The sequence below is a fragment of the Salmo salar genome, chromosome ssa25, assembly GCF_905237065.1.
Source record: "Salmo salar chromosome ssa25, Ssal_v3.1, whole genome shotgun sequence".
NCBI classification, from domain to species: domain Eukaryota; kingdom Metazoa; phylum Chordata; class Actinopteri; order Salmoniformes; family Salmonidae; genus Salmo; species Salmo salar.
In genome coordinates this window covers 42,213,054-42,239,238 of record NC_059466.1, presented here as the reverse complement: position 1 = coordinate 42,239,238, position 26,185 = coordinate 42,213,054, and the positions used below count along the sequence as shown (strand labels likewise).

The following is a 26,185-nucleotide window of genomic DNA, read 5'->3' as shown; positions in this document are numbered from 1 at the left end:
AACTCTTGTAAATGTACTGTCCTAACATACTCTAAATTTATGCTTTCGCCGTAAAACCTTTTTGAAATCGTAAAACGTGGTTAGATTAAGGAGATGTTTATCTTTCAAAGGGTGTAAAATAGTTGTATGTTTGAAAAATTTGAATTTTGACATTTATTTGGATTCAAATTTGCCGCTCTTGAAATGCACCTGCTGTTGATGGAGTGCACCACGGGGGGGACGCAGGCGTCCCACCTAGCCCATAGAGGTTAAAGCCTCTCAATGGTCAACACAAAGCATCAGCGATCCAGGGTTTATACACTGCTCAAAAAAATAAAGGGAACACTTAAACAACACAATGTAACTCCAAGTCAATCACACTTCTGTGAAATCAAACTGTCCACTTAGGAAGCAACACTGATTGACAATAAATTTCACATGCTGTTGTGCAAATGGAATAGACAACAGGTGGAAATTATAGGCAATTAGCAAGACACCCCCAATAAAGGAGTGGTTCTGCAGGTGGGGACCACAGACCACTTCTCAGTTCCTATGCTTCCTGGCTGATGTTTTGGTCACTTTTGAATGCTGGCGGTGCTTTCACTCTAGTGGTAGCATGAGACGGAGTCTACAACCCACACAAGTGGCTCAGGTAGTGCAACTCATCCAGGATGGCACATCAATGTGAGCTGTGGCAAGAAGGTTTGCTGTGTCTGTCAGCGTAGTGTCCAGAGCATGGAGGCGCTACCAGGAGACAGGCCAGTACATCAGGAGACATGGAGGAGGTCGTAGGAGGGCAACAACCCAGCAGCAGGACCGCTACCTCCGCCTTTGTGCAAGGAGGAGCAGGAGGAGCACTGCCAGAGCCCTGCAAAATGACCTCCAGCAGGCCACAAATGTGCATGTGTCTGCTCAAACGGTCAGAAACAGACTCCATGAGGGTGGTATGAGGGCCCGACATCCACAGGTGGGGGTTGTGCTTACAGCCCAACACCGTGCAGGACGTTTGGCATTTGCCAGTGAACACCAAGATTGGCAAATTCGCCACTGGCGCCCTGTGCTCTTCACAGATGAAAGCAGGTTCACACTGAGCACGTGACAGACGTGACAGAGTCTGGAGACGCCGTGGAGAACGTTCTGCTGCCTGCAACATCCTCCAGCATGACCGGTTTGGCGGTGGGTCAGTCATGGTGTGGGGTGGCATTTCTTTGGGGGGCCGCACAGCCCTCCATGTGCTCGCCAGAGGTAGCCTGACTGCCATTAGTTACCGAGATGAGATCCTCAGACCCCTTGTGAGACCATATGCTGGTGCGGTTGGCCCTGGGTTCCTCCTAATGCAAGACAATGCTAGACCTCATGTGGCTGGAGTGTGTCAGCAGTTCCTGCAAGAGGAAGGCATTGATGCTATGGACTGGCCCGCCCGTTCCCCAGACCTGAATCCAATTGAGCACATCTGGGACATCATGTCTCGCTCCATCCACCAACGCCACGTTGCACCACAGACTGTCCAGAGTTGGTGGATGCTTTAGTCCAGGTCTGGGAGGAGATCCCTCAGGAGACCATCCGCCACCTCATCAGGAGCATGCCCAGGCGTTGTAGGGAGGTCATATAGGCACGTGGAGGCCACACACACTACTGAGTTTCATTTTGACTTGTTTTAAGGACATTACATCAAAGTTGGATCAGCCTGTAGTGTGGTTTTCCACTTTAATTTTGAGTGTGATTCCAAATCCTGACCTCCATGGGTTGAAAATTGGATTTCCATTGATTATTTTTGTGTAATTTTGTTGTCAGCACATTCAACTATGTAAAGAAAAAAGTATTTAATAAGATTATTTCTTTCATTCAGATCTAGGATGTGTTGTTTAAGTGTTCCCTTTATTTTTTTGAGCAGTATATATGTCATTGGTTACAACCAGGCTGGTCACAAGAAAGAGCCGTCGATTTCGGACGTTTGAAAGGGTCCTGAGGACGTGGATATTTGCCTGCGTCGGCGATCACAACAAAAATGAAAATACAATGGCACAGCACTGGGCTCAAACTCACCAGGCTCTGAGCCAGAGAACACTGCTTAGACCACCGCAACATCGCAGTTCACCGTTTTCATGCAAGCAGGGAGAGTACTAGATGATACTATATCGAAACAGCCTTATTGTTTTTCACTATTTTGTTTTAAGCCTTGCCCAAACCATAGCCCTAACCTTAACCACTCACAATGAATACCTAAAATTAACCCTGTGAGTTGTTTATCTTTTAACCCTGTAACCACGTGGAATTAACCCTGTAAGCACACGTGGAATTAACCCTGTAAGCACACGGACTTAACCCTGTAAGCACGCGGAATTAACCCTGTAACCATGAGGAATTAACCCCTTAACCACGTGGAATTAACCCTGTAACCACGTGGAATAAACCCTGTAACCATGAGGAATTAACCCTGTAACCACGTGGAATTAACCCTGTAACCATGAGGAATTAACCCTGTAACCACGTGGAATTAACCCTGTAACCATGAGGAATTAACCCTTAACCACGTGGAATTAACCCTGTAACCACGTGGAATTAACCCTGTAACCATGAGGAATTAACCCTGTAACCACGTGGAATTAACCCTGTAACCATGAGGAATTAACCCTGTAACCACGTGGAATTAACCCTGGAACCATGAGGAATTAACCCTTAACCACGTGGAATTAACCCTGTAACCACGTGGAATTAACCCTGTAACCATGAGGAATTAACCCTGTAACCACATGGAATTAACCCTGTAACCATGAGGAATTAACCCTGTAACCACGTGGAATTAACCCTGTAACCATGAGGAATTAACCCTGTAACCACGTGGAATTAACCCTGGAACCATGAGGAATTAACCCTTAACCACGTGGAATTAACCCTGTAACCACGTGGAATTAACCCTGTAACCATGAGGAATTAACCCTGTAACCACATGGAATTAACCCTGTAACCATGAGGAATTAACCCTGTAACCACGTGGAATTAACCCTGTAACCATGAGGAATTAACCCTGTAACCACATGGAATTAACCCTGTAACCATGAGGAATTAACCCTGTAACCACATGGAATTAACCCTGTAACCATGAGGAATTAACCCTGTAACCACGTGGAATTAACCCTGTAACCATGAGGAATTACCCCTGTAACCACGTGGAATTAACCCTGTAAGCACACATTGAATTAACCCTATGAGATGAGGTTGGTTACAACACACCATGTCATGATTCAGAACACCTCAGAGGTTGAAGGTTTCGTCCCCAAGATTTTGGTGTTACAAAACACTTCATTTTAACAGTGTAGTTAGTGTGAACCAGACTACTAGTTAGCCGACACAATCAGCCTCGCTCCTACTGTGTGTGTGTGTGTGTGTGTGTGTGTGTGTGTGTGTGTGTGTGTGTGTGTGTGTGTGTTTGCTCCAGCCTGAAATAGCTCTTTTATATACCTGTCAATAAAACACCCACTCACAATTTCCTGGCACACGCAAGCATACACACACACACACACACACACACACACACACACACACACACACACACACACACACACACACACACACACACACACACACACACACATGGGTGGAAGCAAACAAGTTGTGTGGGTGTGTGTGTGTGTGGGTGTTGTGTGTGTGTGCTTGTGTGTGTGTACGTGTATACCGTCAGAGTCGATACTGTTGAGGGCAGTTGGAGGGATGACAGAGACTTTACACTGGCCCAGGGGACATTTCCTGGGGTACAGGTCCATACACACTGTGTGTACCTAGAATAACACAGAGAGATGGTGTTACTACACACACACACACACACACACACACACACACACACACACACACACACACACACACACACACACACCATGGCCTTGCACCAGAGACAGCGCCAGTCCTGCAGTCGGAGCACGCTGCCACATGTCTTGTCACACACGGCACACTTGGCACTAACAGGCAGGTTTCCCTCCAGCCACTGGTGGGGCATGGCGATCTACGGGACAGAGATGACAGTCAGTCAGGTACAACATACAGCATATCACTATAGAAATATATGATTACATTTTCTACCTTCTTACTCTATCCTTCGCACACACACATACACATTTATTACATTTACATTTCAGTCATTTAGCAGACACTCTTCTCCAGAGCAACTGACAGGACTGAGTGCATATATTTTACACACACACACACACACTCACTCACTCACTCACACACACACACACACACACACACACACACACACACACACACACACACACACACACACACACACACACACACACACACACACACACACACACACACACACACACACACACACACACACACACACACACACACACACACACACACACTTACCCCATCCTCATCCTCGATGATGTCTTTGCCTATAGAGGCCAGTGTGGTCCATTTGCAGTTGTTGGTGGCCCTGACGGCACACCGCTTGTGAGCTTTGAATTTACACACTGGAAGACAAAACAACAACAACAAACATACCTGGTTAGTCAACAACAACAACAACAACATGGTGCATCAGGGTCTACAGTACAATGAGAGAGGCTGATGAGAGAGGGTTCACCCCAGAATGAAACACAGCCTGATAAACAGAGAGCTGTTAGGTGATGGGTGAGTTACTAGCCACACACACTGTTTTTCATTCCCCAGCTCTACCACTGCCTGAAGAGTGTGTCTAAATGCGCAGCGAGAGCGCTGACTGTTCCGGTGACTGAGCTTCATCCTAAGCCTGCTCTGTCAGACTATCTGCCATTCTGCCTAAGGCCTGTGTGTAACAGACAGAGGGAAGACAGCCCTAGAGGACCAGAGCCAATCCACTTAACTCTTACCTCTATTTACTACCCTAACCAAATGTGTGTGTGTGTGTGTGTGTGTGTGTGTGTGTGTGTGTGTGTGTGTGTGTGTGTGTGTGTGTGTGTGTGTGTGTGCGCGCAAATGCACAGTATACACAGATACTGTCCTAGACTAGTTAAAGCTATAGCTAATCCCTCTGCAACCACCATCAGGCTAACACTCTGATCACTCTGGAACCACCATAAGGTTAACACACTGATCACCCTGGAACCACCATCAGGTTAACACACTGATCACTCTGGAACCACCATCAGGTTAACACACTGATCACTCTGGGACCACATCAGGTTAACACACTGATCACTCTGGATCCACCATCAGGTTAACACACTGATCACTCTGGATCCACCATCAGGTTAACACACTGATCACTCTGGAACCACCATCAGGTTAACACACTGATCACTCTGGGACCACATCAGGTTAACACACTGATCACTCTGGAACCACCATCAGGCTAACACACTGATCACCCTGGAACCACCATCAGGCTAACACACTGATCACCCTGGAACCACCATCAGGTTAACACACTGATCACCCTGGAACCACCATCAGGTTAACACACTGATCACCCTGGAACCACCATCAGGTTAACACACTGATCACCCTGGAACCACCATCAGGTTAACACACTGATCACCCTGGAACCACCATCAGGTTAACACACTGATCACCCTGGAACCACCATCAGGTTAACACACTGATCACTCTGGATCCACCATCAGGTTAACACACTGATCACTCTGGAACCACCATCAGGTTAACACACTGATCACCCTGGAACCACCATCAGGTTAACACACTGATCACTCTGGAACCACCATCAGGTCAACACACTGATCACCCTGGAACCACCATCAGGTTAACACACTGATCACCCTGGAACCACCATCAGGTTAACACACTGATCACCCTGGAACCACCATCAGGTTAACACACTGATCACCCTGGAACCACCATCAGGTTAACACACTGATCACCCTGGAACCACCATCAGGTTAACACACTGATCACCCTCGAACCACCATCAGGTTAACACACTGATCACCCTGGAACCACCATCAGGTTAACACACTGATCACCCTGGAACCACCATCAGGTTAACACACTGATCACCCTGGAACCACCATCAGGTCAACACACTGATCACCCTGGAACCACCATCAGGTCAACACACTGATCACTCTGGAACCACATCAGGTTAACACACTGATCACCCTGGAACCACCATCAGGTTAACACACTGATCACCCTGGAACCACCATCAGGCTAACACACTGATCACCCTGGAACCACCATCAGGTTAACACACTGATCACCCTGGAACCACCATCAGGCTAACACACTGATCACCCTGGAACCACCATCAGGTTAACACACTGATCACCCTGGAACCACCATCAGGTTAACACACTGACCACTCTGGAACCACCATCAGGTTAACACACTGATCACCCTGGAACCACCATCAGGTTAACACACTGATCACCCTGGAACCACCATCAGGTTAACACACTGATCACTCTGGAACCACATCAGGTTAACACACTGATCACCCTGGAACCACCATCAGGTTAACACACTGATCACTCTGGAACCACATCAGGTTAACACACTGATCACTCTGGAACCACCATCAGGCTAACACACTGATCACTCTGGAACCACCATCAGGTTAACACACTGATCACCCTGGAACCACCATCAGGTTAACACACTGATACTGTTACACTACCAGGGTAGCACTTTATTTTACCTTTTACCAGGGAAAACAATACTAATAGATGAATCAAGAAGCTTATTTGGGGGGGGTTAAAATAGCCCACAATGGATCAATTGTGTTGAAATCGTTTATTTATGTACCAGAGAGTGCCTATTGAGACCTCACTTCCAAATAAGGCACATTTTAGGATCCACTGCATTTAAATACATCTCCACTCACATAATAGGGAATGCAAGTGTCAAGAGGCATGGAACATGCAGTCTGGATCCCTGTCACAGGACCTCAGGCCGCTCAAAACAATGAGCTGTAAAACCCCAGGTGAGAGAGAGACTGTAACCCACTGTAACCTCTGCATATGTACAGCACAGTCTATATATGACGGCCAACCGGTAAGGCACTTATGGTGAGTGGCTTTGCATAAGAATGAACTAAAACGTAAATGCAGAAGGAATACTTGATTTCTGACCACCAAAGTGAGTGGAGTGCGTCCATAATGTATATTCATTATAGATGAGGAGGCACTTAACAACCAACCATGAAAAATGACTGGACTTGGAAAGTTCCATTGTCGAAAACAACACTCAGATAAGGACACACGCACACGTACAGGCACGTGCTGACACGCAAACACACACACACAATCACACACACAGGGAAATCAAGACTAATTGGCCAGCGGCAGACAGTGATAAACAGTATTGTGTTCTCTTAATGTTACTAAATGTTGACTAAATGTTCACTAACAGGAATTAGAGTTAGATTAGGGAAACATCGATTGCAGACGGATATGAGATGGGGTTTTTTCTATAGAGATCAGTTCCGTGGTTTCAGACTGTTTGTAGCCAGAGGATAGCTGGTGGATGTGGGGCACTCATCAATCCCTATTGATCGTCCGGAGCAGGAAATCAAAGTGAAACAGAAGCATCTCTGATTGCTGTGAAACTGTCTGTCTAGCTGTTCTCACCACTTAAAGCCTCTCTTTCTCTACCTTTTGTTTCTCTGTGTTTCATAATTTGCCTTCAATTCACTGAATGTGCATTCGGAAAGTATTGAGACCACACATTTTGTTACGTTAAAGCCTTATTCTAAAATGGATTAAGTAAAAACATTTAGTCATCAATCCACTCACAATACCTCATAATGACAAAGTGGAAACAGGTTTGTAGAAATGTTTGCAAATGTATAAAAATTTAAAAACAGAAATACCTTATTTACATAAGTATTCAGACCCTTTGCTATGAGACTCAAAATTGAGCTCAGGTGCATCCTATTTCCTTTGATCATCCTTGAGATGTTTCTACAACTTGATTGGAGTCCACCTGTGGTAAATTCAATTGATTGGACATGATTTGGAAAGGCACACACCTGTCTCTATAAGGTCCCACAGTTGACAGTGCATGTCAGAGCAAAAACCAAGCCATGAGGTCGAAGGAATTGTCAGTAGAGCTCAGAGACAGGATTGTGCTGAGGGACAGATCTGGGGAAGGGTACCCGAAAAAGTTCTGCAGCATTGAAGGTCCCCAAGAAAACAGTGGCCTCCATCATTCTTAAATGGAAGAAGTTTGGAACCACCAAGATTCTATGGTGAAGCATGGTGGTGGCAGCATCATGCTGTGGGAATGTTTTTCAGCGGCAGGGATTTGAAGACTAGTCAGGATCAAGGCAAAGATGAACGAAGCAAAGTACAGCGAGATCCTTGATGAAAACCTGCTCCAGAGCACTCAGGAATTCAGACTGGGGCGAAGGTTCACCGTCCAACAGAACAACGACCATAAGCACACAGCCAAGACATTTACATTTTACATTTACATTTACATTTGAGTCATTTAGCAGACGCTCTTATCCAGAGCGACTTACAGTAGTGAATGCATACATTTCATACAATTTCATACATTTTTTTTTTTTCCTGTGCTGACAACGCAGGAGTGGCTTCAGGACGTTGAATGTCTCTGAATGTCCTTGAGTGGCCCAGCCAGAGAGCGGACTTGAACCCGATCAAACATCTCTGGTGAGAGCTGAAAATAGACATGCAGTGACGCTCCCCATCCAACCTGACAGAGCTTGAGAGGATCTGCAGAGAAGAATGGGAGAAACTCCCCAAATAAAGGTGTGCCAAGCTTGTAGCGTCATACCCAAGAAGGCTCGAGGCGGTAATCGCTGCCAAAGGTGCTTTAACAAAGTACTGAGTAAAGGGTCTGAATACTTACGTAAATGTGATATTTCCCCCCCCCCCAATTTTTTTTTTGGGGGGGGGGATTTGCAAACATTTCTAAAAACCGGTTTTTGCTTTGTCATTATGGGGTATCGTGTGTAGATTGATGAGAAAAAAACGATTTAATCAATTTTAGAATAAGGCTGTAACTTAACAAAATGTGGAAAAAGTCAAGGGGTCTGAATGCTTTCTGAATGCAATGTTTATACAAGAGTATGTGGACACCCCTTCAACTTAGTGGATTCTATTTAAGCCACACACATTGCTGTCAGGTGTATAACATCGAGCACACAGCCATGCAATCTCCATAGACACACATCAGCAGTAGAATGGCCTTACTGAAGAGCACAGCGACTTTCAACACGGCACCATCATTGGATGCCACCTTTCCAACAAGTCATTTCTTCAAATGTCTGCCCTGCTAGAGCTGCCCCGGTCAACTGTAAGTGCTGTTATTGTGAAGTGGAAATGTCTTGGAGCAACAACGGCTCAGCCGCGAAGTGGTTGCTCACAGAACTGGACCACTGACTGCTACAGCGCTTGGCGTGTAAACACTCACTCCCGAGTTTCAAACTGCCTCTGGAAACAAGAACTGTTCGTCGGGAGCTTCATGAAATGGGTTTCCATGTCCAAGCAGCCGCAAACAAGATCACCATCAGCATTGCCAAGCGTCAGCTGGAGTGGTGTAAATCTCACTGCCATTGGACTCTTAAGCAGTGGAAACGCGTTCTCTGGAGTGAGGAATCACGCTTCACCATCTGGCAGTTCAATCGACAAATCTGGTTTTGGTGGATGCCACGAGAACACTACCTGCCCCAATGCATAGTGCCAACTGTAAAGATTGGTGGAGGAGGAATAATGGTCGGGGGCTGTTTTTCACGGTTCGGTCAAGGGCCCTTAGTTCCTGTGAAGGGAACTCTTAAGGCTACACCATACAATGACATTCTAGATCATTCTGTGCTTCCAACTTTGTGGCAACAGTTTGGCGAAGGCCCTCACTTGTTTCAGCAATGCCCCCATGCTCAAAGCTTTTTGCACATGTAATGTATCTCACCAGAGAAGGCATCCGAGTGAGAAAAACAGCGCCCCTCTGTCTCTGTATGTGTATGCCATTATCTAACGCTGTCTGGTCCAAAAGAGAATGGCATTGTTGACACTAGGACCATTCAATGCAAGGGAAGCTAGCGAGCCAATCAGCGTTGAGCTAAACTGAGTGTGCTCAACTGTGAATGGTCCAGGCAGCACACCAAAAAAAAGTGTCAAGAAAAGCCAGGATTTGGCTTCAGTCCAATCACATCTCATCAAGAGCATACGTCACTGACAGAAACTCGTTGTGCATCTCGTTGTGTTGTTGTCCTCCGGTGGCTAGCTAGATAGCAAAAACTGTCCTTTCCTAAATTAGCCATGGAAGGAGACAGGGATTTGGACTTGTGGTTTTACTTCATTCTCCATACTGGTCAATGATTATAACGGTAATTCTGATCCAACCATAAATTAAATAAACATTGTGCCCCTGGACTGAGAGGATGGAAGTTCAATATGTCACTAGATGTAGAAGGCTAATGTTAACTAGATAACATTGCCCATGAATGGAAGTTAGGCTAGTGAGCAAGCATTTTAGTCAGGTAGCCTAGGACAACAAAAAAATAAAAACGTATAGTGTATGACAGAGTGATTTAGACAACATGAAAGAGAGGAGGATGGCATTGCTGTTCCTCAACAAGTAGGGTGAGTCAACATGATTTTTCTACTTGCACGAATGTGCACACACACACACACACACACACACACACACACACACACACACACACACACACAGAAATCAGAACCATTGACAGTCACAACATATTTAGCTTACGTTGATTGGATTAAACTGTTTTTGGTATCTTTTAGTTGTCACTGTATTAGACAAAGTAGAGGTGATTTGATGTTGAAATGGTGCTGGAATAGTAGAGGCAGCTCCTGTTTTCTTAGCAACTTGTGGTAACTCTCTGTGGCTCTAAATCAGTAGTTGTTTAGTGGTCCAAAAATGTCAGAAACATGAACTTGCTTGACCATGCTGTAGGTCATGTACTGTAACTGTTTGTTACATGCAATATGCCTTTTGGATTTCACCGCAGAGAGTTTGCTCTCCGGTTTTGTGATGAAACAAAGGTGTCGTAGAATTTATTCTGCCACTGTGTCTTCCGAGTGGTGCAGTGATCTAAGGCACTGCATCTCAACACAAGAGGCGTCACTACAGTCCCTGGGTTGAATCCAGGCTGTGCACAGCTGGCTGTGATTGGGAGTCCCATAGGGTGGTGCACAATTGTCCCAGGTTTGGCTGTCATTGTAAACAAGATTTTGTTCTTAACTGACTTGCCTGGTTAAATAAAATAAATCTTCTTGTCTCAGCCTTAGGCCTATATATGACGATCGCAAGGCATATGAACTAACAGGTTATAGAGCAAACAACCAATTATCACAACACATAGGTTGTAATATGGCTTTGTTTTCAGTTTTTTCCCCAGTGATTTTACCCATACACCACTACTGGCAATAGGTGCTGCATTATGCGGCGGCAGGTAGCCTAGTGGTTAGAGCGTTGGACTAGTAACCGAAAGGTTGCAAGATTGAATCCCTGAGCTGACAAGGTAAAAATCTGTCGTTCTGCCCCTGAACAAGGCAGTTAACCCACTGTTCCTAGGCCGTCATTGAAAACAAGAATTTGTTCATTTTTACAGACGCTCTTATTCAGAGCGACTTACAGTAGTGAATGCATACATTTCATTTTCATGCATTTTTTTTGTACTGGCCCCCGTGGGAATCAAACCCACAACCCTGGCGTTGCACACACCATGCTGGCATGACAAACACCATGCTCTACCAACTGAGCCACAGGGAGCCATTCATAACTGACATGCCTAGTTAAATGAAGGTAAAATAAAAATTATCAATTGAAAGACAGATTGGCACATGGTCCAATGTCCCAAAAAGGAGACTAAAATAGCCAAAGTAATGTTCATTACAAAAGCTCGATACTACTCAGAACCAGAGCCACATGAGTACTGCAACCTGTGTATCTATCCAGTCATTCTTTAATGAAGCCACTACAATGCAATCAGAATGAATTAGGAGGAGCTAATGATCGATACCCTAGATTAAGCAAATTCAAAATCTGGACCTTGAAGCCAGTTTAACTTCTGATTTTCATTCTTCCACTCGAATGAAGGACTGATTTAGACCTGGGACGCCAAGTCGGTACAATTAATGATCAGATAAAACAGCAGTACTCCAGACTTCCAGGATCGGATTTGAATACCCCTGCCCTAGACCCAAGACCGGATTTGGGAAACCAATGTGTTTTTTTGTAGTGGAAAACTTCCTGCAATTTGTCATACTATTCTACACATTGTGTAGATTCAAAGCTAATTTCCTACAATTCTACACATTTTGCCATGAGCAGAGAGAAAAATGTTCTGTTTTATAAGCTCATCTCATGCTAGTCTTCACATCTAAGGCTAAGATAACATTTAACAGTTTTCAAGAAAATTTCCTGCTATTCTACACATGTTCTATTGAGGCTGAGAGAAAATATACAGTTTTAAACCAAATGTCCTGCAATTCTACATATTTGCCATTGCTTATGACAGCCCCCCCCCCAAAAAAAGGAGGTTGGGGGCCCCGGGGTACGTGCCAAGAAGGCCAACCCTTCTTCTGATCTGGAGAGCTACTGGATGGATAGGCTTTGGTTTCAACACTACTCTCACTAGCTAATCAAGGTCCTGATGAGCAGCTGATTAAAGTAGCAGATTCAGATGTGTGTTAGAGTAGTGCTGGAGCGAAAGTGTGCGGAAGAAGGAGGGTTGGCCCGTCCTGGTTCAGACAGTCAGGCTGCAGAGGAGACTGGAACAATGGGGGGTTGATATGCTGCAGTAATGAGAGATTGTGTCAGAGAAGAAGAGTTAGCTCTCTCTTTCTCTCCCTCCCACCCTCTGTCTAGCTCTCTCTGCCTCTCTCTCACCCCTCTCTCTTGCTCTCTCTCCTCTCCATCTCTCTGCCTCTCTCCCACCCCTCTCTCTCGGTCTCTGTCTAGCTCTATCTGCCTCTCTCACCCCTCTCTCACACACACACACACAGTGCCTCTGAATATTACGACTATGTTTTTCCCCTAACAGTAACAGGGACTCCCGAGTGGCGCAGCGGTCTAAGGCACTGCAGCTCAGTGCAAGAGGTGGCACTACAGCCCCTTCTTCAAATCCAGGCTATATCACATCCGGCTGTGATTGGGAGTCCCATAGGGCGGCGCCCAGCATTGTCCAGGTTTGGTTGGGGTAGGCCGTCATTGTAAATAAGAATTTGTTCTTTAATGGCTTGCCTAGTAAAATAAAACATGACAGACGGTATATGATTTGTCCCTACCACATGTTAAATCAACACTATATTAAAACTACAGGGACAGGTGTGGGAATGACGCAACTTGTCCACACCTCGGCTGTGAAGGAACAGTGCAACCAACCATTTACGTACCAATACTATTTATACACCACTTCCTGGTTTCATAGAGGGCATCAGACAACCGTAATGAACACCATCTGTATATTCCTCTCATGCTAATTAGCATAGCATGTGTGTGTGACTGTGTGTGTGTGTGTGTTTCTACCGTAGACATTGTGAGTCTAACGTTCCACATCATCTGGAACCATTAAGCTTGAATTAACACACACACTCACACACCACACACACAGCAATAAAAGCCTTTAAGGAGCCTTCAAAGAGGAAGCCCTTCATTTTAGGGCAATTAATGGGTTACCATTAGCCTCTCACACTAGGCTAGCCAGCAGAGAAGACACTACACACTAGGCTAGCCAGCAGAGAGGACACTACACACTAGGCTAGTCAGCAGAGAGGACACTACACACTAGGCTAGCCAGCAGAGAGGACACTACACACTAGGCTAGCCAGCAGAGAGGACACTACACACTAGGCTAGTCAGCAGAGAGGACACTACACACTAGGCTAGTCAGCAGAGAGGACACTACACACTAGGCTAGCCAGCAGAGAGGACACCACACACTAGGCTAGCCAGCAGAGAGGACACCACACACTAGGCTAGCCAGCAGAGAGGACACTACACACTAGGCTAGCCAGCAGAGAGGACACTACACACTAGGCTAGTCAGCAGAGAGGACACTACACACTAGGCTAGTCAGCAGAGAGGACACTACACACTAGGCTAGCCAGCAGAGAGGACACCACACACTAGGCTAGCCAGCAGAGAGGACACCACACACTAGGCTAGCCAGCAGAGAGGACACTACACACTAGGCTAGCCAGCAGAGAGGACACTACACACTAGGCTAGCCAGCAGAGAGGACACTACACACTAGGCTAGCCAGCAGAGAGGACACTACACATTAGGCTAGTCAGCAGAGAGGACACTACACACTAGGCTAGCCAGCAGAGAGGACACTACACACTAGGCTAGCCAGCAGAGAGGACACTACACATTAGGCTAGCCAGCAGAGAAGACACTACACACTAGGCTAGCCAGCAGAGAGGACACTACACACTAGGCTAGTCAGCAGAGAGGACACTACACACTAGGCTAGCCAGCAGAGAGGACACTACACACTAGGCTAGCCAGCAGAGAGGACACTACACACTAGGTTAGCCAGCAGAGAGGACACTACACACTAGGCTAGCCAGCAGAGAAGACACTACACACTAGGCTAGTCAGCAGAGAGGACAAGACATATCGTAAGCTCTTCTCAACCCACACCTCACTTCTCCAGCCAATGCACCAATCGCCTATCATTCAGCTCTAGCACTGCTCTGCCCTACTATTCTTAATCGATCCAAATTCAAATAATATCATAAAGTGGTATTGACTGCATAGTTAAATTGAACCGCCCCCAGCCCTGCCCTACTAAGTGCTTATAGTCCTACTTCCTGGATGGGTTAGGCTGGTTGTGACCTTACACTCCACAGGGAGGAAATAGAAATAATTAAGTCTGTCCTATTCCCCATCGTACAGTCCTGTTAACACTATATCTCCCCTTCACCTCTCCAGGAATGATTCAAACTACCACCGCCCAGGAGGGACACACAGCACTAAGGAAACTACCACAGCCCAGGAGGGACACACAGCGGTAAGGAAACTACCACAGCCCAGGTGGGACACACAGCACTAAGGAAACTACCACAGTCCAGGAGGGAAGGAAAGGGAAAGACACAGATCACTAAGGAAACTACCACTGCCCAGTAGGGACACACATATCACTAAGGAAACTATCACTGCCCAGGAGGGTCACACAGCACTAAGGAAACTACCACAGCCCAGGAGGGAAGGAAAGGGAAAGACACACATCACTACGGAAACTACCACTGCCCAGGAGGGACACGCAGCACTAAGGAAACCACCACAGCTCAGGAGGGACATACAGCACTAAGGAAACTATCACGGCCCAGGAGGGTCACACAGCACTAAGGGAAAACACAGAAGACAGCATCCTCTCATTAATGAGGAGACTGAGAGATAAATGAGGAGGAGAGGTGTTAGGAGAGATAAAACAGAGATGTGTGTGTGAGTGTGTGTGTGTGTGTGGTGTGTCTTACCTTCACAGGACAGGCCGTGGGAGGTGACGCCAGAGAGGCTGTCCCTACAGACATTACAGAAGGTGGGCCGTGCGTGGGAGCAGGCATACCAGTTGTGCATGCCTGAGAAATGTTCCACATTAAACTGTGCTGTCTGACAAACGAGAGGTTAAATCAGGTTGGCAACACCAGGATAGACAGTCAGGTACTTTACTTCAAACATTAGACTCCCTTTTGCTCACATTAAGGAACACACACTGACCAAAATAATCGTAACATTTAGAATAGACGGATTGGCACAAATGACCCTAACATTTTTAAGAGACGGTGTGGCACAGATAACCGTAGCTTTAAATAGACGGAACGGTACATTATCCAAAGGGGCTTCCACATCTAGTAAACATTGATTGCATATTCACATTGTTTACTTCAACTAAGACATAGTTAAAGAAAACCTAAATAAATTGTTAACATAAATTGCATTGCAGTGTTCACTATACAATGTTTTTGGACAGCTCAGTGGTGTTTTAGGTGAGCAACATAGAACCTATACACACACATTTTACACAAGCATTTGAAGAGATTACTTGACATTTTGTCACTTCTTTATAGAAGACTTTTACAACGTATAGAAGACAGATTTGACCATAAATCATACCACACGCACACACACACACACACACACACACACACACACACACACACACACACACACACACACACACACACCATCTATCCATCCCTATTAGAATGGGAACCTGTGGTTGCAACATGGGAGTATAGTTTCCTGAACCTCTAGTTCTATCAATTCTACACTCTATAGCTCAGCGGTGCATTGCAGTGGAGAGGAAAGAGGGCAGAGAGGGAAACAATCTTATATCATCTTTCTTTCCCAAATGAAAGGCATTAATATGCAATGCTGGCACTGTACTGTATACGCTTCATCTGCCTGGAGACAAGCGCTGCAGTCAACCAATATCAACAGTTATATCTGCTTCTGGTCACGGAAAAACATAACAAACGGATCATTTCTAAACGACAATGCTGTTGAAAACATCTCAAGAAGACAATACAGGGATTATTATTATTCAGCATGAATATCTAACAGAAACTCTTATCTTCCTGTTGTAAAAAGATCAATTGGGTTCGTTATAGAGTGATGTGAGGGACTATTTAGTGCCGAGCTCTTTTTCCTGGTGTTCTAAGACACCCAGAGAGTAAGACAGACACCAGCAGTTAAAAACCTGTAAAACCTGTCCGTGTAGACAACACCGCCTGGTGTTATGTTTGTTTGTGTGTGTGTGTGTGTGTGTGTGTGTGTGTGTGTGTGTGTGTGTGTGTGTGTGTGTGTGTGTGTGTGTGTGTGTGTGTGTGCGTGCGTGTGTGCGTGCGTGCGTGCGTGCGTGCGTGCGTGCGTGTGTGTGTGTGTGTGTGTGCATGTGTGACTATGGGACTCCTCTGAGTGTGACACTGTGTGTGTGTATGCATGTGTGTATGTTTCATGTGAGCTGGGCTTCCACGACCGGGTGAAATAGGTGTTCCAGTCCACTGCACGCTACGGAGCATGCAACCCACTGCGTACACTACACTACCCTGCTGCTCACACAACACTACCCTGCTGCTCACACTACACTACCCTGCTGCTCACACTACACTACCCTGCTGCTCACACTACACTACCCTGCTGCTCACACTACACTACCCTGCTGCTCACACTACACTACCCTGCTGCTCACACTACACTACCCTGCTGCTCACACTACACTACCCTGCTGCTCACACTACACTACCCTGCTGCTCACACTACACTACCCTGCTGCTCACACTACACTACCCTGTTGCTCACACTACACTACCCTGCTGCTCACACTACACTACCCTGCTGCTCACACTACACTACCCTGCTGCTCACACTACACTACCCTGCTGCTCACACTACACTACCCTGTTGCTCACACTACACTACCCTGCTGCTCACACTACACTACCCTGCTGCTCACACTACACTACCCTGCTGCTCACACTACACTACCCTGCTGCTCACACTACACTACCCTGCTGCTCACACTACACTACCCTGCTGCTCACACTACACTACCCTGCTGCTCACACTACACTACCCTGCTGCTCACACTACACTACCCTGCTGCTCACACTACACTACCCTGCTGCTCACACTACACTACCCTGCTGCTCACACTACACTACCCTGCTGCTCACACTACACTACCCTGCTGCTCACACTACACTACCCTGCTGCTCACACTACACTACCCTGCTGCTCACACTACACTACCCTGCTGCTCACACTACACTACCCTGCTGCTCACACTACACTACCCTGCTGCTCACACTACACTACCCTGCTGCTCACACTACACTACCCTGCTGCTCACACACCTTCAAAAGAAACAACAGAAACAGAAATATCTGCACTCTAAACAGCAACAACTGACACAGTAAGCCAATGATCAGATCAAAGATCTATTGTTTTCTGCAACACAATGCATACCACCTGTCTCCTTCTCCCTCTTCTCTCCTTCCCCCTCTCTCCATGCCTCGTCTCTCCATGCCTCCTCTCTCCATGTCTCCTCTCTCATTCTCTGCCTCTTTCTCTCTCACTCTCAAAAGCTCACACAGGCAGTGGATCTGTTGCTATAGAGAACAGAGAATGGATCTGGTCTTACCTCGTAATGCTCTCGGGACTGGACGGACTTCAGCGAGCTGATCCAGTCCTCCATCTCTTTCCTGTTTTCCGCGCAGAGGATGAGCCTGCGGAACGGAGTGATCACCTGGATGGATAGAGAGACAGCGAGGGAGAGAGAGAGAGAGAGAGGGAAAATGAATGTACTGTCCTCTCCTCTGCCTGCTCTGACTCTGAGCTGGCGGGAGATCCACTCTCCGTCTTTAAGAGAACAAGCCCCCTCCCTCCCTCGCTCTCTTTCTCAGCCCTCTCAAATATTTCCTCACTCTCTCCCTCATCACTTATTCACCCTCCCCTCCCCTCCCCCTCTCTCTCTCTCTCTCTCTCTCTCTCTCTCTCTCTCTCTATCTATCTCTCTCTCTCTCTCTCTCTCTCTCTGTCTGCCCCCTGCCCCCTGAGTATGATGCGAGGTGACAGGCAGAGCCTTGGTAAAGGCTGATAGCCCATCACCCCACTTCCTCCTCCTCTCTTCCTTCTCTCTGTCCCTCTCTCTCCGTGCTGAGGGAGGAAAGGAGAGCCACCCAAAAGACACACAGACAAAAAGAGACACAACCCTTTAGACACACCGACAGAAAGACATAACAGACAAAAAGACATGAGACAGAAAGACATGAGACAGAAAGACATAACAGACAGAAAGACATAACAGACAGAAAGACATAACAAACAGAAAGACATAACAAACAGAAAGACATGAGACAGAAAGACATGAGAGAGAAAGACATGAGACAGAAAGACATAACAGACAGAAAGACATGAGACAGAAAGACATGAGACAGAAAGACATGAGACAGAAAGACATAACAAACAGAAAGACTTGAGACAGAAAGACATGAGACAGAAAGACATGAGACAGAAAGACATAACAGACAGAAAGACATAACAAACAGAAAGACATAACAAACAGAAAGACATAACAAACAGAAAGACATGAGACAGAAAGACATGAGAGAGAAAGACATGAGACAGAAAGACGTGAGACAGAAAGACATGAGACAGAAAGACATAACAGACAGAAAGACATAACAGACAGAAAGACATGAGACAGAAAGACATGGGACAGAAAGACATAACAGACAGAAAGACATAACAGACAGAAAGACATGAGACAGAAAGACATGAGACAGAAAGACATAACAGACAGAAAGACATAACAGACAGAAAGAGATGAGACAGAAAAACATAACAGACAGAAAGACATGAGACAGAAAGACATGAGACAGAAAGACGTGAGACAGAAAGACATGAGACAGAAAGACATGAGTCAGAAAGACCTAACAGACAGAAAGACATAACAGACAGAAAGAGATAACAGACAGAAAGACATGACAGACAGAAAGACATAACAAACAGAAAGACATAACAAACAGAAAGACATGAGACAGAAAGACATGAGACAGAAAGACATGAGACAGAAAGACATGAGACAGAAAGACATAACAGACAGAAAGACATAACAGACAGAAAGACGTGAGACAGAAAGACATGAGACAGAAAGACATGAGACAGAAAGACATGAGACAGAAAGACATGAGACAGAAAGACATAACAGACAGAAAGACATAACAGACAGAAAGACGTGAGACAGAAAGACATGAGACAGAAAGACGTGAGACAGAAAGACATGAGACAGAAAGACCTAACAGACAGAAAGACATGAGACAGAAAGACATAACAGACAGAAAGACATAACAGACAGAAAGACATAACAGACAGAAAGAGATGAGACAGAAAAACATAACAGACAGAAAGACATGAGACAGAAAGACATGAGTCAGAAAGACATGAGACAGAAAGACATGAGTCAGAAAGACATGAGACAGAAAGACGTGAGACAGAAAGACATGAGACAGAAAGACATGAGTCAGAAAGACATGAGACAGAAAGACATGAGTCAGAAAGACATGAGACAGAAAGACCTAACAGACAGAAAGACATAACAAACAGAAAGACATAACAGACAGAAAGACATAACAGACAGAAAGACTTGAGACAGAAAGACATGAGACAGAAAGACCTAACAGACAGAAAGACATAACAAACAGAAAGACATAACAGACAGAAAGACATAACAGACAGAAAGACTTGAGACAGAAAGACATGAGACAGAAAGAGACAAAACCCTTTCAGCATTCATCACTTCTTCATCATTCTGGATTATCTCTCCTTACTCTTCTTTTCTTACCTTCCTTTCATTTTTACCCCTCTGCCTTCTTTCTTTCTTTCTCTCTCCCTCTCTTTTCTCCTCTCTCTCCATATTTCCCTTCCCTCTCCTCCTCTCTTCATCCTTCACCACCCCCCTCCCCTTCTACGCTCTCTCTGTTGTTTTCTCAGGTAGTTAGAGTGGGTGTTAACATGGCTGACATTGATTCAGCATGGGGACACTCAAGGCTGTGGGTCCACACAGCAACACCTTCTAACAAAGCACACACACACACCAATTTAAATCTGTTCTTCACACCCCTCCTTCCCTGTGCTTCTCATCACTCCCTCCCTGTTCCACCCCTCCCTCCCTGTGCTTCGCATCACTCCCTCCCTGTTCCACCCCTCCCTCCCTGTGCTTCTCATCGCTCCCTCCCTGTTCCACCCCTCCCTCCCTGTGCTTCTCATCACTCCCTCCCTGTTCCAGCCCTCCCTCCCTGTGCTTCTCATCCCTCCCTCCCTGTTCCACCCCTCCCTCCCTGTGCTTCTCATCACTCCCTCCCTGTTCCACCCCTCCCTCCCTGTGCTTCTCATCGCTCCCTCCCTGTTCCACCCCTCCCTCCCTGTGCTTCTCATCACTCCCTCCCTGTTCCAGCCCTCCCTCCCTGTGCTTCTCATCCCTCCCTCCCTGTTCCACCCCTCCCTCCCTGTGCTTCTCATCGCTCCCTCCCTGTTCCACCCCTCCCTCCCTGTGCTTCTCATCACTCCCTCCCTGTTCCACCCCTCCCTCCCTGTGCTTCTCATCACTCCCTCCCTGTTCCACCCAACCCTCCCTGTGCTTCTCATCACTCCCTCCCTGTTCCACCCCTCCCTTCCATCTCAGCAGCTGTGTCCAGGTCTGTCTGCCCTGTGGACCAGCAGCACCTGAGGCTCTGAGCCTATTACCCGGAGTGGAAACATAGCCATTAGCTCACAGGCAGCAGCCAGAAACACACACGTTAGTGTGTGTGTGTGTGTGTGTGTGTGTGTGTGTGTGTGTGTGTGTGTGTGTGTGTGTGTGTGTGTGTGTGTGTGTGTGTGTACGTGAATGCAGCATACGACACACACTCATATCACTGTATGAGGCAGATAAACCCCATCTGTTCAAACACAGTCTCCCACACACTATTGTACTGGTGCTGAATTTTCTGCATGAAGTCTACAGTGGCACCATCATCATATAATAAAGGCTACCACTGATGCCGTTTGTCAGCCATATTGTTTTCTCCATTAGGATACATGGACAGATACAGCTTCACTGGTTCAGTGCAGATGAAATCTCTTTTTGCTGTGTTGTGACCAACGTGTTGTCGTCGTAATGGTGTTGTCATGAATTAATAAATTAGATAAAATAACTGTTGTCCACAGACAGACAGACAGACAGATCAACAGCTGCACACAGCGGCCCTCTGCATGTCTGATAGATAAAAGAACTGACGTGTCCACAAACATACAGACAGACATACAGTGGCTTGCATAAGTATTCACCCCCCTTGGAATTTTCCTATTTTATTGCCTTACAACTTGGAATTAAAATAGATTTTTGGGGGGGTTGTATCATTTGATTTACACAACATGCCTACCACTTTGAAGATGCAACATATTTGTTATTGTGAAACAAACAAGAAATAAGAACTTGAGTGTGCATAACTATTCACCCCCTCCAAGTCAATACTTTGGAGAGACACCTTTTGCAGCAATTACAGCTGCAAGCCTCTTGGGGAATGTCTGTATCAGCTTTGCCCATTCTTCAAGGCAAAACTGCTCCAACTCCTTCAAGTTGGATGGGTTGCGCTGGTGTACAGCAATCTTTAAGTCATACCACAGAGTCTCAATTGGATTGAGGTCTGGGCTTTGACTAGGCCATTCCAAGACATTTAATGTTTCCCCTTAAACCACTCGAGTGTTGCTTTAGCAGTATGCTTAGGGTCATTGTCCTGCTGGAAGGTGAACCTCCATCCCAGTCTCAAATTACTGGAAGACTGAAACAAGTTTCACCCAAGAATATCCCTGTATTAAGCGCCATCCATCATTCCTTCAATTCTGACCAGTTTCCCAGTCCCTGCCGATGAAAAACATCCCCACAGCATGATGCTGCCACCACCGTGCTTCACCGTGGGGATGGTGTCATCGGGGTGATGAGACGTGTTGGGTTTGCGCCAGATATAGCATTTTCCTTGATGGCCAAAAAGCTCAATTTTAGTCTCATCTGACCAGAGTACCTTCTTCCATATGTTTGGGGAGTCTCCCACATGCCTTTTGGCAAACACCAAACATGTTTGCTTATTTTTTTCTGGCCACTCTTACGTAAAACCCAGCTCTGTGGAATGTATGGCTTAAAGTGGTCCTATGGACAGATACTCCAATCTCCATTTTGAAGCTTTGCAGCTCCTTCAGGGTTATCTTTGGTCTCTCTGTTACCTCTCTGATTAATGCCCTACTTGCCTGGTCTGTGAGTTTTGCAGGGCGGCCGTTTCTTGGCATGTTTGTTGTGATGCCATATTCTTTCAGTTCTTTTACAATGAATTTAATGGTGCTCTGTGGGATGTTCAAAGTTTCAGATATATTTTTATAACCCAACCCTGATCTGTACTTATCCACAATGTTGTCCCTGACCTGTTTGGAGAGCTCCTTGGTCTTCATGGTGCCGCTTGCTTGGTGGTGCCCCTTGCTTAGTGGTGTTGCAGACTCTTGGGCCTTTCAGAACAGGTGTATATATACTGAGATCATGTGACAGATCAAGTGACACTTAGAATATACACAGGTGAACTTTATTTAACTAATTATGTGACTTCTGAAAGTAATTGGTTGCACCAGATCTTATTTAGGGGCTTCATAGCAAAGGGGGTGAATACATATGGACGCACAACTTTTCCGTTTTTATTTAGTATAATTATTTGAAACAAGTAATTTTTTTCATTTCACTTCACCAATTTGGATTATTTTCGGAAGGCCATTACATGAAATCCAAATAAAAATCAATTTAAATGACAGGTTGTAATGCAACAAAATAGGAAAAATGCCAAGGGCGGTGAATACTTTTGCAAGGCACTGTACAGCGGCCCTCTGCATGCCACCAACAACTGCAAATGGACCACACTGGCCTCTATAGGCAAAGACATCATCGAGGACGAGGATGGGGTAAGTGTGTGTGAGTGTGTGTGTGTGTGTGTGTGTGTGTGTGTGTGTGTGTGTGTGTGTGTGTGTGTGTGTGTGTGTGTGTGTGTGTGTCTTGTTAGCTGGTAAATTACCATGAAACACATGGCCAATCACCTGATTAAAGAATGAGGATCAATGTCTGATCAGTCAATATGACCACGTTAACATGAAGACCTGATCAGTCAATCAATCATTTCAATTAATGATTGTTGATAATTTTTATTGAAAATATAACTTAGCTTTAACAAATGAACAAATTCAGAATTTTGGGAGCAGAGGCTGATGCTGGGCCTAACATCTATGGACTTTAAGATGAATATCCTTTCTTTCTTTCTTTTTTTATCTGATTATGGCCCAAACAAAAAGGAGACACCCATCCATTTCCACTCCTCTGCCCCCTCACCCTCCACCACCCGTACCACCTTCTACCTCGCCCTGCTCCATGTCTCCATGTCTAAGGCTGCGTTTACACAGGCAGCCCAATTCTAACCTTTTCTTCCACTAATTGGTCTTTTGACCAATCAGATCAGTTCCTTTTCCAATAATTAGGAAATATATACGAATTTGGAAGCCTGTGTAAACACAGTCTAATAGCTAATCATATTAGTATCCATCCTCTCCCTCGCTATGAAACTCAAGACAACTCCCAAACCACCCAAAGGAAAAAACATTTCAAATGCACCACAACAACACAACACAAGCCAGCCCCAGAGCAGGATAGACAGCCCCAGAGCAGGATAGCCAGCCCCAGAGCAGGATAGCCAGCCCCACAGCAGGATAGCCAGCCCCAGAGCAGGATAGCCAGCCCCAGAGCAGGATAGCCAGCCCCAGAGCAGGATAGACAGCCCCAGAGCAGGGTAGACAGCCCCAGAGCAGGATAGACAGCCCCAGAGCAAGGTAGACAGCCCCAGAGCAGGATAGATAGCCCCAGAGCAGGATAGCCAGCCCCAGAGCAGGATAGCCAGCCCCAGAGCAGGATAGACAGCCCCAGAGCAGGATAGACAGCCCCAGAGCAGGATAGCCAGCCCCAGAGCAGGATAGCCAGCCCCAGAGCAGGATAGACAGCACCCAAGACCTCTGAAACTGAGTAGTGTATTATACATTATACAATACTGTACGGTATTATTCATGATCATACAATATTATTTGTTTCACGTTTATTTGTCAGGGACGATGTACGAATGTTATTCATTCTACCTTATATAGATGGACAGCTAGTTTTCCTCTCCAGTCCCCATAACAGTGTACATATTATTATTCATTATAATAGCCTAAGTGATTACTAAAGCTGGCAGTAGAGGGTTAGAGTCTCAATGTTAATCAGTAACTCTATTCCCTTGCTACGACTGCGTGTGTCCTTCCCTCTCGAGTCGAACCCCTTAGCTACAAATCACCTTGCTAAGGCTACAGTGACCTGATGCTGCAGGGTTACATGGAGTGTGTGTGTGTGTGTGTGTGTGTGTGTGTGTGTGTGTGTGTGTGTGTGTGTGTGTCTTGTTAGCTGGTAAATTACCATGAAACACATGGCCAATCACCTGATTAAAGAATGAGGATCAATGTCTGATCAGTCAATATGACCACGTTAACATGAAGACCTGATCAGTCAATCAATCATTTCAATTAATGATTGTTGATCATTTTTATTGAAAATATAACTTAGCTTTAACAAATGAACAAATTCAGAATTTTGGGAGCAGAGGCTGATGCTGGGCCTAACATCTATGGACTTTAAGATGAATATCCTTTCTTTCTTTCTTTTTTTATCTGATTATGGCCCAAACAAAAAGGAGACACCCATCCATTTCCACTCCTCTGCCCCCTCACCCTCCACCACCCGTACCACCTTCTACCTCGCCCTGCTCCATGTCTCCATGTCTAAGGCTGCGTTTACACAGGCAGCCCAATTCTAACCTTTTCTTCCACTAATTGGTCTTTTGACCAATGAGATCAGTTCCTTTTCCAATAATTAGGAAATATATACGAATTTGGAAGCCTGTGTAAACACAGTCTAATAGCTAATCATATTAGTATCCATCCTCTCCCTCGCTATGAAACTCAAGACAACTCCCAAACCACCCAAAGGAAAAAACATTTCAAATGCACCACAACAACACAACACAAGCCAGCCCCAGAGCAGGATAGACAGCCCCAGAGCAGGATAGCCAGCCCCAGAGCAGGATAGCCAGCCCCAGAGCAGGATAGCCAGCCCCAGAGCAGGATAGCCAGCCCCAGAGCAGGATAGACAGCCCCAGAGCAGGGTAGACAGCCCCAGAGCAGGATAGACAGCCCCAGAGCAAGGTAGACAGCCCCAGAGCAGGATAGATAGCCCCAGAGCAGGATAGCCAGCCCCAGAGCAGGATAGCCAGCCCCAGAGCAGGATAGACAGCCCCAGAGCAGGATAGACAGCCCCAGAGCAGGATAGCCAGCCCCAGAGCAGGATAGCCAGCCCCAGAGCAGGATAGACAGCACCCAAGACCTCTGAAACTGAGTAGTGTATTATACATTATACAATACTGTACGGTATTATTCATGATCATACAATATTATTTGTTTCACGTTTATTTGTCAGGGACGATGTACGAATGTTATTCATTCTACCTTATATAGATGGACAGCTAGTTTTCCTCTCCAGTCCCCATAACAGTGTACATATTATTATTCATTATAATAGCCTAAGTGATTACTAAAGCTGGCAGTAGAGGGTTAGAGTCTCAATGTTAATCAGTAACTCTATTCCCTTGCTACGACTGCGTGTGTCCTTCCCTCT

The 26,185-nt window shown here is 45.9% G+C and overlaps 1 protein-coding gene and 1 non-coding gene across 10 annotated transcripts in view; both read right to left on the bottom strand.

The window, feature by feature from the left end:
- Positions 1 to 26,185, bottom strand: part of LOC106586831 (diacylglycerol kinase eta) — a 161,362-nt gene that overhangs the window by 64,371 nt on the left and 70,806 nt on the right. For all 9 annotated transcript variants that reach the window (XM_045707356.1, XM_045707353.1, XM_045707354.1 and 6 more), the window contains 5 exons: positions 18,062 to 18,166; positions 15,396 to 15,528; positions 4,351 to 4,457; positions 3,854 to 3,979; positions 3,656 to 3,758 (listed from right to left, as the gene is read on the bottom strand). In XM_045707356.1, coding sequence (XP_045563312.1) covers positions 3,656 to 3,758; positions 3,854 to 3,979; positions 4,351 to 4,457; positions 15,396 to 15,528; positions 18,062 to 18,166 — 574 coding nt within the window. The remainder of the gene's footprint in view (positions 1 to 3,655; positions 3,759 to 3,853; positions 3,980 to 4,350; positions 4,458 to 15,395; positions 15,529 to 18,061; positions 18,167 to 26,185) is intronic.
- trnat-ugu (transfer RNA threonine (anticodon UGU)) lies at positions 11,590 to 11,684 on the bottom strand. Its single transcript has 2 exons — positions 11,646 to 11,684; positions 11,590 to 11,625 (listed from the first exon to the last, which is right to left on the bottom strand). It is a non-coding gene; the product is annotated as a tRNA-Thr (tRNA).